General features: G+C 37.6%; 1 protein-coding gene across 1 annotated transcript in view; it reads right to left on the minus strand.

Moving 5' to 3' along the window:
* Positions 1-435: 435 nt before the first annotated feature.
* The window catches only part of LOC308610713 (uncharacterized protein), a gene marked incomplete at its 5' end in the record, with an annotated part of 39452 nt that continues 24285 nt past the window's right edge, over positions 436-15602 (minus strand). Inside the window, one exon of the mRNA XM_081259753.1 lies at positions 436-688. Within this exon, the coding sequence (XP_081115879.1) occupies positions 451-688 (238 nt within the window). The 3' untranslated portion in view covers positions 436-450. The remainder of the gene's footprint in view (positions 689-15602) is intronic.

Consider the following 15602-nt stretch of genomic DNA (forward strand, 5'->3'; position numbering starts at 1 on the left):
AAGGCAATTGAAATGGATATGTAACATGAAGGAAGGGTGAATTTTTGAGGAAAAGAGAAGATAAATTCATGTTTGCCAGAAAATGAATGGTTAAGGATCAGTCCAGAAAGGAGTTCCATTCATAATCAGTATAAGAAATGCTCACTGGGGCTTCCCTGGTGGCGCAGTGGTTGAGAGTCCGCCTGCCGATGCAGGGGACACGGGTTCGTGCCCCGGTCTGGGAAGATCCCACATGCCACAGAGCGGCTGGGCCTGTGAGCCATGGCCACTAAGCCTGCGCGTTCGGAGCCTGTGCTCCAGAACGGGAGAGGCCACAACAGTGAGAGGCCCGCGTACCGCAAAAAAAAAAAAAAAAGAAATGCTCACTGGAGTGTAAGAAAAGAAGACAATGGAGAGGGTGGTAGAAGCCAGACCATGAATGGTCCCTGCATGTACACTAAGTGCTACGGTCTAGTCTTTGTGTTCCCCTCCAAATGTATACGTTGCAATCTTAATTTCCGGAGGTGATAGTATTAGCAGGTGGGGCCTTTGGGAAATGATTACGGTATTAGTGCTCTTACACAGGAGACCCCACAGAGCTCCTGAAGCTCTTCTGCCGTGTGAGGTTGCAGTGAGAAGTCTGGAACTCAAAAGAGGGCCCTCATCTGACCGTACTGGCACCCTATTCTTGCACTTGCAGCCTCCAGAACTGTGAGAAAAAAATGCCTGTTGTTTATGAGCCACCCAACCTGCAGTATAATCTTACAGCAGCCCAAAAGGACAAAGAGAGTTTGGATGTGAGATTTTACTCCCAGAAAGATGGGAATCCACTGAAGGATTTTAACTGGTAACTTAGAAGAGAGACAACTTTCATAACACAATCAGGTATTTTTATAAGACACATTTGTTTCATTTTCAGAACGATCACTCTGGAAATACTGTGACTAGATTTTTGGAGAAGGGTGACGGCAGTCCCGGATATAGAAAGATGAGTTAGTAATCCATTAATGTAAGTCAAACAGGAAAGTGGAGATAAAAGTGTGAATTTGTGGCTGAGCGTTCTTTTCTGTGAGCACTTGAAAAATGTTATGTCAATGCTTCTGACTCCAGAGTTTTAGACAAGAAATATGCTGTCGTTGGAATTGGTGTTTCTCAATAAGTGATGCATTGTTTCTGCCTGTCCACTTGCGAGATTTTTTTTGTCTCCACTTTTCAGAAGTTTAATTATGATGCGTCTTGGCAAGGATATCTTTGCGTTTTTCCTCTTTGAGTTTGTTCAGATTCTTGAATTTGTGTTTACGTCTTCTAAAAAACTGGGAACTTTTTAGTCATGATTTCTTTGAATACTTTGTCAGTCCTACTTGCTCTCTTTTTTCATTCTGGAACTTTGATGATATTAACGTTAGTGCTTTTGTTACTATTTACACGTTCTTGAGATCCTGTTCTTTCTCCCATCTCTACCCCTCAGTCTATTTTTCTCTGTACATATGGTACACTGTACTGATCTCTTCTAAGTTCATGATTCTATGCTTTGTAATCTCCACTCTACTCTTGAGCAAAGTTTTTTCATTGTTGTATTTTTCAGTTCTACTGTTCTCATTTGATTTTATTGTTATAACTTCGTCTTTTGTTTACATTTTCTATTTTTCCCATTTCTGTCAAGGAACGCATAATTGCTAATTGAAGCATTTAAGTGACAGCTTATTTAAAATCCTTGTCTGATCATATCAATAGACATTTTATCTCAGTGTTGGTGTATGTTTATTGTCTTTTCTCATTTATTCTGTGATTTCCTGGTTCTTGGTGTCATGAGTATTTTTCCATTGTATTCTAAACATTGGGAGTTATTATATGACTCTGTATCCCATTTAATTTTATTATTACTTTTTAGATGGAAGTCATCCTATTTGAGGCGTAGTATGAGGACTGGGGGGTGACGTACAGATTTCCATTGGGCCCTACTGACAATACCCCAGCAAAAGTGGGCACTTACATTGTCTCACTGCAGAGAGATCAAGTAGAAGTTCAGCTAGCCTATGGCCCTTCTGACACCTTCCCCCCAAAAGTGGGAACATTAATATCATTGTGTTGCCTTTTAGTAGGAGTGGAAGTTCATCTCCCCAGTAGTTTTCTTGACACCAGGGGAGGGGAGAAGTGAACTGTTTGCTGTCCTTCCTCCCGCTTCATTCCTTCTTGTTGATGCCGGGTGTGGGTAGATGGTCAGCTACCTGCTGGCCCCACTGACACCAGGGTAAGAGGAAGAGAAGTGCCAACTAGCCCTGCTTGTGCCATCTCATTCTGTCTTACTGCCTCAGGATGGTTATGGGGATTCAGCACCCCAGTGGGTCTCACTGACATCATGTGTTGGGGGTTAGTGGGGTGCCTACTCCCTCCAATCTGTAACACCCTATTCTTATTGATGTCAGCAGAGATGAATGCTAAGTCCCACCAGTGGACCCCACGACTGTGTGAGGGCAGCCCAGTGTTAACTAGCCTGTCAGGCACCACCTTTTAAAGTCTGTTTGCTCATGGAAAGGGTTGGAAGCTCAGCTCACCACTGGACCACACTGAAACAACCCTGGTGGGGAATCAGAGCGCTGGCTCTTCTGGAAGGCAGGAGTGGGGTGGTGTGGAAGATCAAATCCTACCTTGGCCCAACTGAAACAACAGGACGTAGGGGATGGGTGCAATATTCCACTGGCACTTGGCTCGAGTAGTGTGTATGTTCCACTGGCACTTGGCTCGAGTGGTGTGTATATTATTGCCCAAATGGTCTTCTGTCTTTAGCAACCCCTTTCCTCATACTTTGGCTAGGGGGAACAGGGTTTTGTAGGGGTTTTTTTGAAGCTTTTTTGTCTGTTGTTCTGTTGGTGGTTATTGATTGGGGGTCCTGTAATACCCTCTCCAGGATGTATGGGAAGCAACAGGAAACACAGGGGACTCATCACCATGTCATTCCTCAAGTCCCAAAGTCCTTAGTTAAGTCTGCCTTCTCATTTCCACCTTTCAGCGTCTTCCTGTTTGTTTGTTGTTATGTTCAGGGTTTTAGTTTTAAGTGGGAGAACCTGGGAGAAATGGGCTACTTCATCTTCTTGGAAGCAGAGGTCTGGAGGCCTTTTGATGTTAAAAAGTACTGCTGACTGTAAATTAAAATTTGATGATATACACCTTGCCCTTTAAGAATTATTTTGCTAGATGATGTGGCTTCCCAAAGTTGCTACAATTTGATTTTCATACTTCTAAAAGCCAAGTGTTTTGCTGGAGTTGAAATTTAAAGATAAGCAAGAGATGAGGCTAAGATGATCTATGTGGTAACAGATTAAAGTTGGAAACATCAATATACATTCATGTTTAGCTTAATATTGCTTCATATTACCTTAATACACATGGTCATGTAGAGAGATACTTACAGATATGTGCATATACATGGGTAATGTACACACATATTATCTCTTTGCTCTGTCAGCTGAGAAGATCTAGAAGCAATGACATCCTAGCAGCAATTAGCACACCCCACACCCAGATCCTGCTGTCTAATACCGTTCTCCACTAAAAAGACCTAGTTATCCTTGAAGAAATAGCTGATTCTAGGACTGGGGCAGTAAATATACAAGATTTATATGCAAGACCATCTTATAGTGTCAGAAAGTAAGGAAGTTCCAAAAAAAATATAGGATGGGGATACCTCAGAGTGGCACAAGAGCCAACTGAAAAGAGTTCACAAGGGTCAGGACTAGAGCAATTTGAGGAACAAAGTAACTAAAGTAGAATTCGATTATAACCCAAAGTATAAAATAAAAATCCATGAGTTCTTCTGATATAAATAAATAATTGGATACATAAACGCAGGAGAATAGATAAATCTCCAGTGCAAAGGAATTCCAAATAGTTTATGTAGTACTCCATCTTAAGCATAACTCCCTATTCCTTAGTTGTGGGCTGAGCATATTGACTTCCTTCCAAACAAGTACAGTATGAAAAAGGGAAAACAGTAATCTTACGATGGAGAAACCTGAAAAACACTACCTCAGCCTGGTGATCAAGGTCCACCTCAGCATTCATAATGCATATTGATACTTTGTACACTTGATGTGATCTGACAAAATAACCCTTCTACTCTGTGGTCTTCCTCCTCAAAACACATAATCCCAATATTATCATGAAAAATGCATCAAACAAATTCTAGTAGTGGGCATCCTACAAAAACCTAACGACTCAAAATTGTCAAGGTCATCCAAGGAAAATCTGAGAAGCTATCAAACCCAAGAGGAGCCTAAGGAAACACGGCAACTAAATGTAATGTGATGTTTTGGATGAAATCCTGGAATAGAAAAAGGACATTAGGTAAAAACTAAGGAACTGGACTAATGGATGGGCTATAGTAAATGATAATGTATCAATATTTGTTAATTGATTGTAACAATGTAACATACTAATGTAAGTGGATCATCATAGAGGGAAATGGGTATAGTGTATATGGAAACACTTTATACTATCTTCTCAATTTTTCTGTACAATTAAAACACTTCTAAAAAATAAAGTCTATAAAAATGGCTGTGTTTTCTTGTTTTATGATTATGTGCCTGTATTTCCTAATAAATACATAAATTTGATTAACCTTCCTTGATACTGATATTACAGAAAATACTAAGTAACTCTGAAAGAATTTGTAACTCCAATGCAACAAGCAATAATTCTTGGTATAAACTTTTTGGAAGAACCCACTGAATAAATCAAAGCAAATTGTCTTTAAAGGCTGAATTTCTTTTCAGTGTTTAATCTTTTATATGATTAATGCATACCACAAGCATGATTTTGTTTCAAAGAGCAGAAAATGTTGATTATAGGCAATGTCTAAAGTACAGTGAAATATTAATGCCTGATGCTATAACAACTTTAATGTATTTTATGTTTTCAAAATGATGAATTGTTTTTTCAGTTGATAAAGTATTCACTTTTATACATTTCCTACCCACCTTTTCCCAAAACACCCACAAGGAAATGATACTATCATCTGATATTAGGTTCATCAATTTAAATTGGAGTTTTTGGTAGCTGTGGTTGCCAATGGTACTGGAATGTGTGATACTTTTACAGATCCTATCCATGGCAAAATCTGATCTTCACAAGGTAAATCACAGTAGGTGCCTAAAGCCAAATGACATATAGCTTTGTAGCTAGATTACCAAGCATTTTACTTAGAGGCACAATAGGATGTAGAAAAGGCCATTTCTCTTTCTGTCTTTTTCTGCTCAAAGATCACTCACCATCTTCCTTTTTATCAGCCATTTCAGAAGTTTTCCACAAATTTAGACTATATAATGTCACTTAATGTGAATGTAGCTCAACATTCTGTTTTAGTACAGTTAATCTCACATTATTTTATTGGTGCTAAATATGTTAATCATCAGCAAATTTTTGTACTTAACTTTTTTTTTTGATGTGGACCACTTTTTAAAGTCTTTATTGAATTTGTTACAATACTGCTTCTGTTTTATGTTTTGGATTTTTGGCTGTGAGGCATGTGGGACCATAGCTCCCCGACTAGAGATTGAACCCACACTCACTGCATTGGAAGGCGAAGTCTTAACCACTGGACCGCCAGGGAAGTCCCTGTACTTAACTTTTAAAAATAATTAAAATAAGCTATTCAACACATTTCCCCTTAAAAAAAAAAAAGTAATTCTCCTTAGGCTGGCCCTGGGCACATACGTGACTTTGCCATTTTTTCCATGGACTATTTTCTTATCTGTTCAACTGTGTCACATCTGTTCTACCTTCTCAAAAAGAAACATTTAAAAATTCATCTACGCACGCATGCATTCACACATTTATTAAATAAATCGATTGAACACCTACATACAGCACAGAAAAAAAGGCAGAAAACTAATCTGGGTTGCACAGAAAGTAATGAACTCAGTTACAATTTTTGGTGAACACAGGTGTTACTCAATCTACTGGAAATTACATTTCATTATGGGGACTCACAGACTCAAGGAAAATCAAGACCTAAATAATAATAAAGTAATAAAAGCACTAGCCATTTACTGAGTGCCTGCTTGTACCTGACTCTGAAACTCTAAAATCATTACGGATGTTTTGAGCATTGTCGGATATAATTGTAATCTCCATTTTACAGATGAAAATAACAAGGTTAAGAGATATTAGGTTACTTGCCTAAAGTGAGGTGGCCCAGAAACTACAGAACTAGAAATTGAACCTTAGACTTCATAATGCCAAAGTCTGTGCTTTTAATCACAATGTGTGTGTGTGTGTGTATGAGAGAGAGAGAGAGAGAGAGAGAGAGAGAGAGAATGTGTTTAATAGAGAACTTCTGAGAAATGGCAAGAAAACTGCCAGGTATCCATAAAACAATAATTTAGGAGATTCCTACTATACAAGTAATTGTTAATCATATGGCTGAACTAAGGATCTCTCACTTTTGAACCAAGAAATCAAAAGCTTCCAGAAGTTGAGTCTAAATTTTACACTTACATAAGATACTTCATACAGAATGCTAAAGTATAATAACTAAAGAGCTCTGAAAATACTGGAAGCATTCATATTAGTATGATTTCATAATGTGGATAATAGAGGATTTAAGAAATTGGCAGAGGCAACTGCAGACTCATTTGTTATCATTTCTGTAAATAAAATGAGAAAAACGAAAAAAGAATGGCTGGCAATTTTAGGTAGTTTGCTTAATCTCCATACTAGGAAAGACTAAGCAAAAAAAAAAAAAAAAATTCTCAAAATCTTATTTTTTGAAAGTACCTACAAGTGTATATGGTCTTTTTATACCAAAAAACTTGGAATTATGAACTGTCAAATAAGTCTAATCTTCTCTGATGATAAAATTGCTGACTTTATTTGAAACTATGAAATGAAAAATGAGGTAATAATCAGAAATTCTTAAGAAAAGGAGTAGAAAAAATATAATTATAAGAGTTATGTTAAAAAATATTTTGAAACAAACATAAAATCCCCATTACTGGTACAGAGCTTTTAAAACTTTACTTTGGTTTTAAGTTTTAATAAATATGTTTACATAATTACTGTCATAAGGAAGACACAAATTTAGGTCAGCTTTCTTCATTCTTTCTTTATTAAGCATTATTCTATTTTGCTCCATCATCTTGTAATTATAATATAGTAACTGTGTAATTTTCTACTAAGTGGATATAATTTCCTAAACTGTTTTCCTACTGTTAACAATTAAAGGTGTTTCCAATTTTTTGTTATTACAAATGACATAACAATGAGCATCTTTATATAATAATTTTCTGGATTATAAATTATTTATTGGCATAAGCTTCCAGAATTAGAATTAATGTGTAAAAAGCTATTAACATTTTTATCTTGCTAGACATTGCCAAATTACTTGTCAAAAGATGGAACCAAATTATATTGCAAGAAACTTTGCCAACAGAAGACATTATATATAATTTTTGATTTTGCTAAATTAATAAGTTGGAAACCTATGTTCCATTTCTTTGAATTCTTTGATAACAGAGTGCTGCTGGAGGCTGGGAGGGCGGCCATGTCCGGGAAGGCTCCCCAGAATTGGAGCGGGGAAGTGGAAAAAAATACTAATTGTATTTTCCCTCGATTGTTATCTCTCACTCTTTTCTGCCTCTGTGTAACTTATATCCAGGTAGCTGGAGAAAAATCATGTGGCAGGGCAAATTGGTATTCCAATAAATTAATAATCACCAACTTCAAATGGATTTTCAAGACTGGAAATACTGCTCTGACTTACAGTACGTTCTTTCTAATTCTCCTTAAGGACTATTTTTTGAGAAGCTTTACCTGCCCTCCTCAAATGTCCCTCCATCCTCTCTACTTCCTTCATTCTGAGCTGGTGAGGTGCTTCATAGCTCATTAAGAACTCAGAAGTCAGTAAATAGTCCACTGCCAAATCCATTAATTCATTAGCATTTGCGTTGATCTTTGTATTCCCTTTTACTACACGAGTGAAAGTTAAAAGGCCATGTGCGCTACAGATAGCATTTCATTTTCTCTCATCTTCTCAAGTACTTCACAGCACTGCATTTTCTACAACCCATCTACTCCTTAGGAATGATTCTTGCCAAAATTCAACCTCATTCTAGACTAGTAACTCCAACTTAAAATGTTAAAAACTATACGTGTAACATGAAAGCCTCCCTCCTCCCCTAATCCCTGCATATCTTCTTTAGCCAATTCCTGTCTGAACTTTTCAAAATTGTTATCTTCATATACTGTTTCCATGTCCTCACGTCCCATTTACTCTAGAATTTACATCCATCTGACTTCTCTCACCGTAAGCTCTTTGCCCACTGTCCTGAAATTTTACTTATGAAGGTCACCAGCGATCTCCATGTCAGTATAGCCAATGAATAGTTTTTGTCCTATTTCTAGGCTTTTTCCTTCTTTACAAAAGAAAAAGAAAAACAAAAACCGTTTTTTTTTCTTCTATGCTTTTACACTCTCATCATCTTCTGTCTTGGTATATTTTACTGGCTTTCTGTATTTAATCAGATTTCTAATATTCTATTAGTTTCCTTTATCTTCAGTGGAATAAACCACTATATGAAGGATTATTCTCAACAGTTAGTTCTCATAATAACAGTACTAGTAGCAGCAGTCAATACTCTATAAAGCTTATCATGTGCCAGACACTATTCTAAGACACTGTTTAAATACATATATATATATACACACACACATATATATATATATATATATATGAGGTTTTCCTCCTCATAGGCCTATGAAATAAGCCTATTATTATACCCATGTTACAAATGAGAAAACTGAGGCAATGAAAGGCCAAGGTCACATGATCAGTACTTGGTGGAGCCCCACCTAAGTTAATGCTGGGTTAATGCTGGACAAGTTAAATAATGTCTCACAGATTGGCCTTAAATGTGAGCAACATTTAATTAATGACTTGTGAAGTATCAGAAAAAAATGGAACATTTTAAATTGAATGGGAACTACTAAGTCATGTATCAGTAACTAAGAATAATTCTTATTGAATGAAATTATTTTTCATTATTCTTTTGAAAGAAGAATATTCTTGTGTTAGTGTTTTACAGTTTTCTTCCATTCACATATTTATTCATTTATTAGACACACATTTCCTACACACCTTCTATGTGCCAGTGTCTGCTGCAAGCCTTGGAAGATTCAGTGGTGAGCAAAAAATTACAAAGTCCTTGCTCTTAAGCAAATGTCCAGTGGTGGAGGAAGACAGAGTCAACATGTAAATAAATTTTGTACAGCGACAGAAATACGACTGGACAATGGGACGGAGAGGCAGTGAGGAGGCAGGTCTCTTTGGTCAAGATAGTAGTGGTGGCGTTTGAACCGAGGCCTTAGTGATCAGAGGGAAATTGGTCTGGGTAGAAGGATTAGCCAATCTAAAGCTGGGAGAGCAAGAAGTAGAGCTTGTTGCATCTGAGGGACTGAAAAAGATAACTGTGCCTCGAACCCCATGAAGGTCAGGGAAAGATGTAGTAAGTGACCAGACCACATGGTCCCTGTGAGCCTGGCTAAGTAGTTGAAATTTTAATCTCTTTACAATAGACAGCCTTTAGAGGTTAGAAGCAGTGCAATAATAGCATCTGATTTGTGCTTTTTAAAAGACTACTTTGACTGTTGAGTGTCCTACAAAAGCAAACTACTTGTGTCTCTATCAAGTGCAGATAGTAAATTTTAAAAAGCCCAATGAGCTCATAAGTAGTTGGTTTACTAACTGTAATCATTTCTCTTAACTAGACTTCATTAATATAAGCTTGGTGACCTTGGGGTCCTGGGGCATATTAGATTAGGGAAACCCAACTATTTTCAAATAGTGATTTGGAAAATTCTCGAAATTGTTGGGGTTCAGGAAGATTATTTTATTGCTGGGCCTGGATGGGAAGTTTAGAATAAGAAAAGAAAGTATGATGGCTGGCTTCCATCTATTCTCCCTTTCTGTGGGAGAAATGATGGTGGGGTGACTACTTTGCTGTTGACCCAATGCTTAAATTTCAGAGCTCGTTCAATCCAGTAAATATTTGCTGAACAACTATTATATGTTAGGCACCTTGCTGAACCTGGGAATACAGAGAATAATTAATAATAAAAGCAGGTATTCCTAATAAGAGACAGGCACTGTGCTAATGCTTAACATGCACCATCTCAAGTTAGATTAATTTACACACTGACCATATAGGGTAGATGCATTTATTATACCATTTTCCGGGTGAGAAATCTAATCCGTTTAAGGGGCTTAAGTTACTTCTCCAAGGTTACACAGCTAGTTAGGGGCATAGGCAGTATTTGGACTCAGGTCTGGTATCAGCACCAATTCTCTTAGCCATTATGCTCTATAAGGACCTTACTTGAGAAGTTCAGGATTATCCATATATGGGTACAACCAACCCTAAGACCATCTGGCAAAACTGGCTGCTTGAGAAGTCCTGGATTTATGTAAGATGCTCTTGCAATGGAGAAGATCGTGAAGGAGGGTCCCCAAAACACACTCTCTATACTAAGGGGTAACAAGAGAGAATTAGCCTACAGCAGTATGATATTGAGGACCAAGAAACAGTGTTTCTCTCTTTTGTGAATAGTTATTAAATTATTTCTACTTCAAAATATCAGAAAGAAATCACAGTACTATGGACAGTTTGTGGAGCCACCCTATCTTAGCGTGAATCCTGGCAGGTGTAGAGTTCATAGTATGACTCTGGCACCTAAGTGTAGTTAAGTAAGCTTTCATTTTTCTTTAGCCTTAAAGCAAAGTAGCTTTCTGATAGGTATAATTTAGGAAAGTCTTCAAAGAAAATATTTGAAGTCCACTATCTCAGAGAAAAGCAATTTTGCAAAAGATCTATCAGCAAAAGCAAGGCCAAACACACTAATTATTTAGTGAGACTTGTATTGTTATATCATTGCTCATGTTGTTTCTTTATGCATTTACCTGGAAGAAGGTTTTTAATGTTCAACAATTCTCAAAGAGATAAAGACCCACACTGATGTGTCAGAAGGAGCTTTGCCCCGGAATTAGATCAGTTTAGGTTTGGCTACTTACTAGAATTAGGTAACATTCTTAATCTTTCTGAGTCTGTTTCCTATCTGCAAATAGGGATAACACTATCTATTACAGAGGGATGGGGTTAAATTAAATGACACATGTAAATGAAATATATCCTTCCAGACTAACATACCTAGTAAATGTTAAGTGATCTGCAAATATTCTGCTTTCTTGAAATGGATGAAACCTGTTATCATGTTCTTAACCAATGGTCTAAATATCAAGACAATATTTAGTTAAAAGTTATATTTGTTCTTTCACTGTCCATCTGCATTTTAACATATTCTAACATATTCTCCTTGATCAATTGTGTCAATATTAGTAACATTTGTCATTTAAGCTATTACTGTTCATATGTTTAAAATATTTCAACATGATATAAGTCATTACTCAAAGGGATGCCTAGCTGGCTTTGTCAAAGATTTATTTGAAGTAAAAATAAAAGACACAATTTTCATTTTTACCTAGTTTTATTGAACAGTGTATTCATTAACTGTATGAACTTTCTGGCCAACCCAATACAGTAGCCAAGACATGGAAACATCCTCAGTGTTTTTTTGTGGATGAATGGATGAAGACAATGGGGTGCATACAACCTACTATTATTCAGCCATGATAAAGAAGGAAATCTGGCTATTTGTCACCACATGGGTGGATTTAGGAGGCATTATGCTAAATGAAATGTCAGACAGAGAAAGATAAATACTTTAGGATCTCATATGTGAAATCTAAAGTACTGAACTCATGATAGAAAGGATGGAATGATGGTTGCCAGAGCTGGGGGTTGGAGGTGAGGAAAATGAGTGAAGATGATCAAAAGATAAAAACTTCTAGTTATAAGATAAGTGAGTAATGGTGATGTCATGTACAGCTTGGTCACTACAGTTAACAATACCGTATTTTACGTTTGAATGTTTCTAAGAGAGTAGATCTTGAAAGTTCTCATCACAAAAATAAAATTTGTAATTATGTGAATTAAGGTTAACTAAACTTACTGTGGTTGTCATTTCACACTATATATATATATATATATATATATATCAATCATCACATTGTACACCTTGGACAGATAGAATATTATATATCAATTCAATCTCAATAAAACTGGAAAAATCTCATTTATATTTTAGCATAAATATATCAAATTGGGTTTCTTGACAAGATTAATAACTATAGATAAAAGGAAGTAAGATATTGTTGTTGCTGTTGTTTGCTTTTCCAGAGTGCAAAACACTAAAAAGGGGGGAGGTGAGTATGGGCTTGCAAATACTGCTTCATAGGCCCTGATGCTGTGATACAGACATTTAGTCCAGATCTGAAAGAGAACTTGAGTCATTTCAACCAATCTGCAAAACAGTCGTGTTCAAACGTGAAGAGATGAAGAGATATCAGTAAATTCTTTTTCACACTGCAAGAAATCTGCCTTCAGCTTTCAGCAAAACCTCAGTTTTGGGGTTATGAGGGTAACAGTTCTTAAGCAAGCAGTACAATGCTTCCACCAGTGCTTTCTCCCTACGATGAATAAGTTTTCAGTCTCCCCACCAGTGCTCATCCCTTCTCCCCTTAATGTCTTGGCCAAAATTCAACCATCAGCCCAGAAAACTCTTTCCCAGTTTCATTGCCTGTACGTGACCACGTTATTTCAATCACCTTGGCAACATTTATATTACCTACTTCCTAAGGTAGGTATTATATATATGAGATTTTAAATAAAAGAATGCCTGTAAAGTACTTAATGGTCAACTCCTAGCACAATATGAATATTCCATAACTGCTGACTAGCATTATTATTATATCATTTACATTAAAACTGATCTGTACTTTCTTTCACACACCCATGTTCTTTGTCCCCAACTGGGGTAAAGGAAATAAATGAACATTTATTGATTATCTACAGTAAGAGTATAGAATGCAGTGTAGGCTACAGAATTAGGGGTGTTCAAGACTGAAACTGACCTGGATTTGAATTCCAGACCTCTCACTTACTTAGACTTTACGACGCCTCAGTTCCCTTACTGATAATTAGAGGTAATAGACATTTCAGGCACCACGGTAAGGATTAAAAATATTATAATGTTTGGATCCAGAAAGGGCATTCATTACCTCATTTAATGTACACTGTTAGATAATCTGATTGAGTTTTGAGAATCTGATAACGGCTCTGCATCCTTTTGCTAAAAATAATTAGATAGGTAGATAACTATTCATAGCATTTTGCATAGAATTCCAGGGCTTTGCTAATACGAAAATCAATCAAAGGCTTTAGTTGGCACAAAGAACTCAGAGAAATTGTTATGGGGCAAGAATTAGAATTCTTCTTGAAATACAGACTATCATCCTGGAGAAGAAAGGACAACATTTTAATGTGGTTAAATTTGGGTCAAAACTATGCACTTCCTTAATGGTGTTTCTACCAGCTCTTGATTTGACTGGGATTGAAATTTCTGACATTACTGTCCCCATCACAGACTTGAAAACCTGGCAGACAATCAAGTGCAACCTACAGTTAAAGGTCGCTCATCTAAAAAAATGGGTATGTTACTACCATTCTGACAAGAGCGTTATGAAGATTAAGAAGCAGCACAAATAAACTCTCCTAACACCTGACAGCCAAGTAATACATCTTTCAGCTCTTTCAATTCTTTTTCCTGCTTACCTGACTTATTTCCTTCCCTGCTCTGAGTTCTCACTGTGTTTCATGTCCCACAATGCTGAAGTCATTGTAATGCTTTTACTCAGGAATCTCATTTAACATTTAGCATAGTAAATAAGAAAGCCTAAGAAGTGACTGAGGTAAACTGTCATTATTGCATCATTCTGATAACCTGATTTGTCCAGAAATGTAACTATGTGATTCTCCTTTACTTCCAGTTGCTCACCATTCATGGGCACAAATTGAGTGTATATCAGATATATTAAATTCCTGGAAAATTATCTGTGGTGTGATTTGGGGTTCTATTTGTGTACTACAGCTTTCCTAAAACTAAACTATTATCATTTCTACCCCTCTTCTGTCTGAAAATCCTCAAAACATAAGTTCTAATTAATAGTTATACTAGTTGGCATTATAGTCATTCTTTTTTGCTTTTTCTCTGATTGTAAGTCTCTTCTGACTCTTAAGTCAATCAAATGGGTTCTCTACATTTGAGGAAGCTCAAAGAGGAAAATAGGATGAGTAGGGTAAGAAGACATTCACACATAGAATTAGTGGAAGCCTTACCAGTAACAAAACTAGTGAAATTAGAGCTAATTAATTAGCAGCCAGGAAAATTTCATTATGTGTTGTCATTAACTGGTCAACTAGGGTAACTAGGCTTACACACAATAGAAAGAAAGAGTAGAAAATCTATTGTTTCTGCCAGCTTCTCCTGCTCGTTATCAGCTCAATTTTCTCCTAGTTTATGAAACAATAACAGTTTGGTATTAGAATTTAAGTGCCATCAATATAAGATATGGAGATATGTGAAGCCTACTCCACTTTCTTTGTAAACTAGTACTATAGCATCATAAATTCCACATTAGAATGATTCAGTTGAAAGACAAAATTCATGCAGAGTACACTATTTGTTTAAACTTCAAAAAAATCAAAAAAGATTGCTATATCTTGTTAGATATGTTATGATCCCAAAGATATGTTATGAATCCCAAAGCCAGCCAGGCTATCCCTCTGCATTTCTTTGTCCTAACACAGGCTTTTGTCCACCAGCATCCCCGTCGGCCCCTATACAGAAGAGAACACCGTCTGTTCATCAAGAGCCCCACGCCGCAGACACACGGCGCGGAGTTAGAGCTCAACGATGAAGCTGGAGGAGAGGCAGGGATCTCCCAGTTGTGTCCGGCCTGGTGGGATTTTAGAGAAGCTATTTCTTTAGGAAGCGTCCCTTTCTTCAGACAGACTGGGGCATTTCCAGTGGCTGGCCACAGTGCCCCGAAAAGGTGGACTCAGATGGACTTGGGCATCAAGGAAGGTTCTGTGCGGGGCTCACGGGCTGTTCTTCCGTGTTTCGAACATACAAATCAAGTTGGGGGCAGGCCACCACTAGTGCAGGGCCGACCAGAAGGCACGTTCAACAAAGTTTCCCCTCCCTAACCCCTGCAGCCCCTTCTAACAAAAGGAAGACCAAAAGGAAGATGTCCAGGGAAGCCTCATCTAAAAGGTGGAGGAGCAACATTCCTCGGTGCAAGTGTCCTGGCCGTGGCTGCAGTGGGAGGACCACACCATGCCACCCCCTGGCTGGGTGTCATGATGAAATTTGGACATTATACCAGAAGCCAAAGGGTCACTCCACCAAACCCTTAAGAAAAGGATGAGGGACGAAGCATGTGTGCCCTCGAAGCCCCAATCTTCTGGTGCTCCAGTCTTCAAAACTTACACAAGCTGCCTCTTACATGTCTCCTTTAGTTGTCACCTTGGGACAAGGACCTCTGAGCACCTGACTGAGGAAACAGAAAGGCCGCTGCCACAATCATCCTACTGAGCCCTCTCCCCTCCCCTCAAAAAGGGCCAGCAGCCCCCTTCCCTTGAAAGGGCTTTTCTTTAGAAAGGGCGGCCTGGACT

This window comes from Mesoplodon bidens (genome assembly GCF_964165515.1).
Source record: "Mesoplodon bidens genome assembly, contig: HAP1_SCAFFOLD_634, whole genome shotgun sequence".
Classification (NCBI taxonomy): Eukaryota; Metazoa; Chordata; class Mammalia; order Artiodactyla; family Ziphiidae; genus Mesoplodon; species Mesoplodon bidens.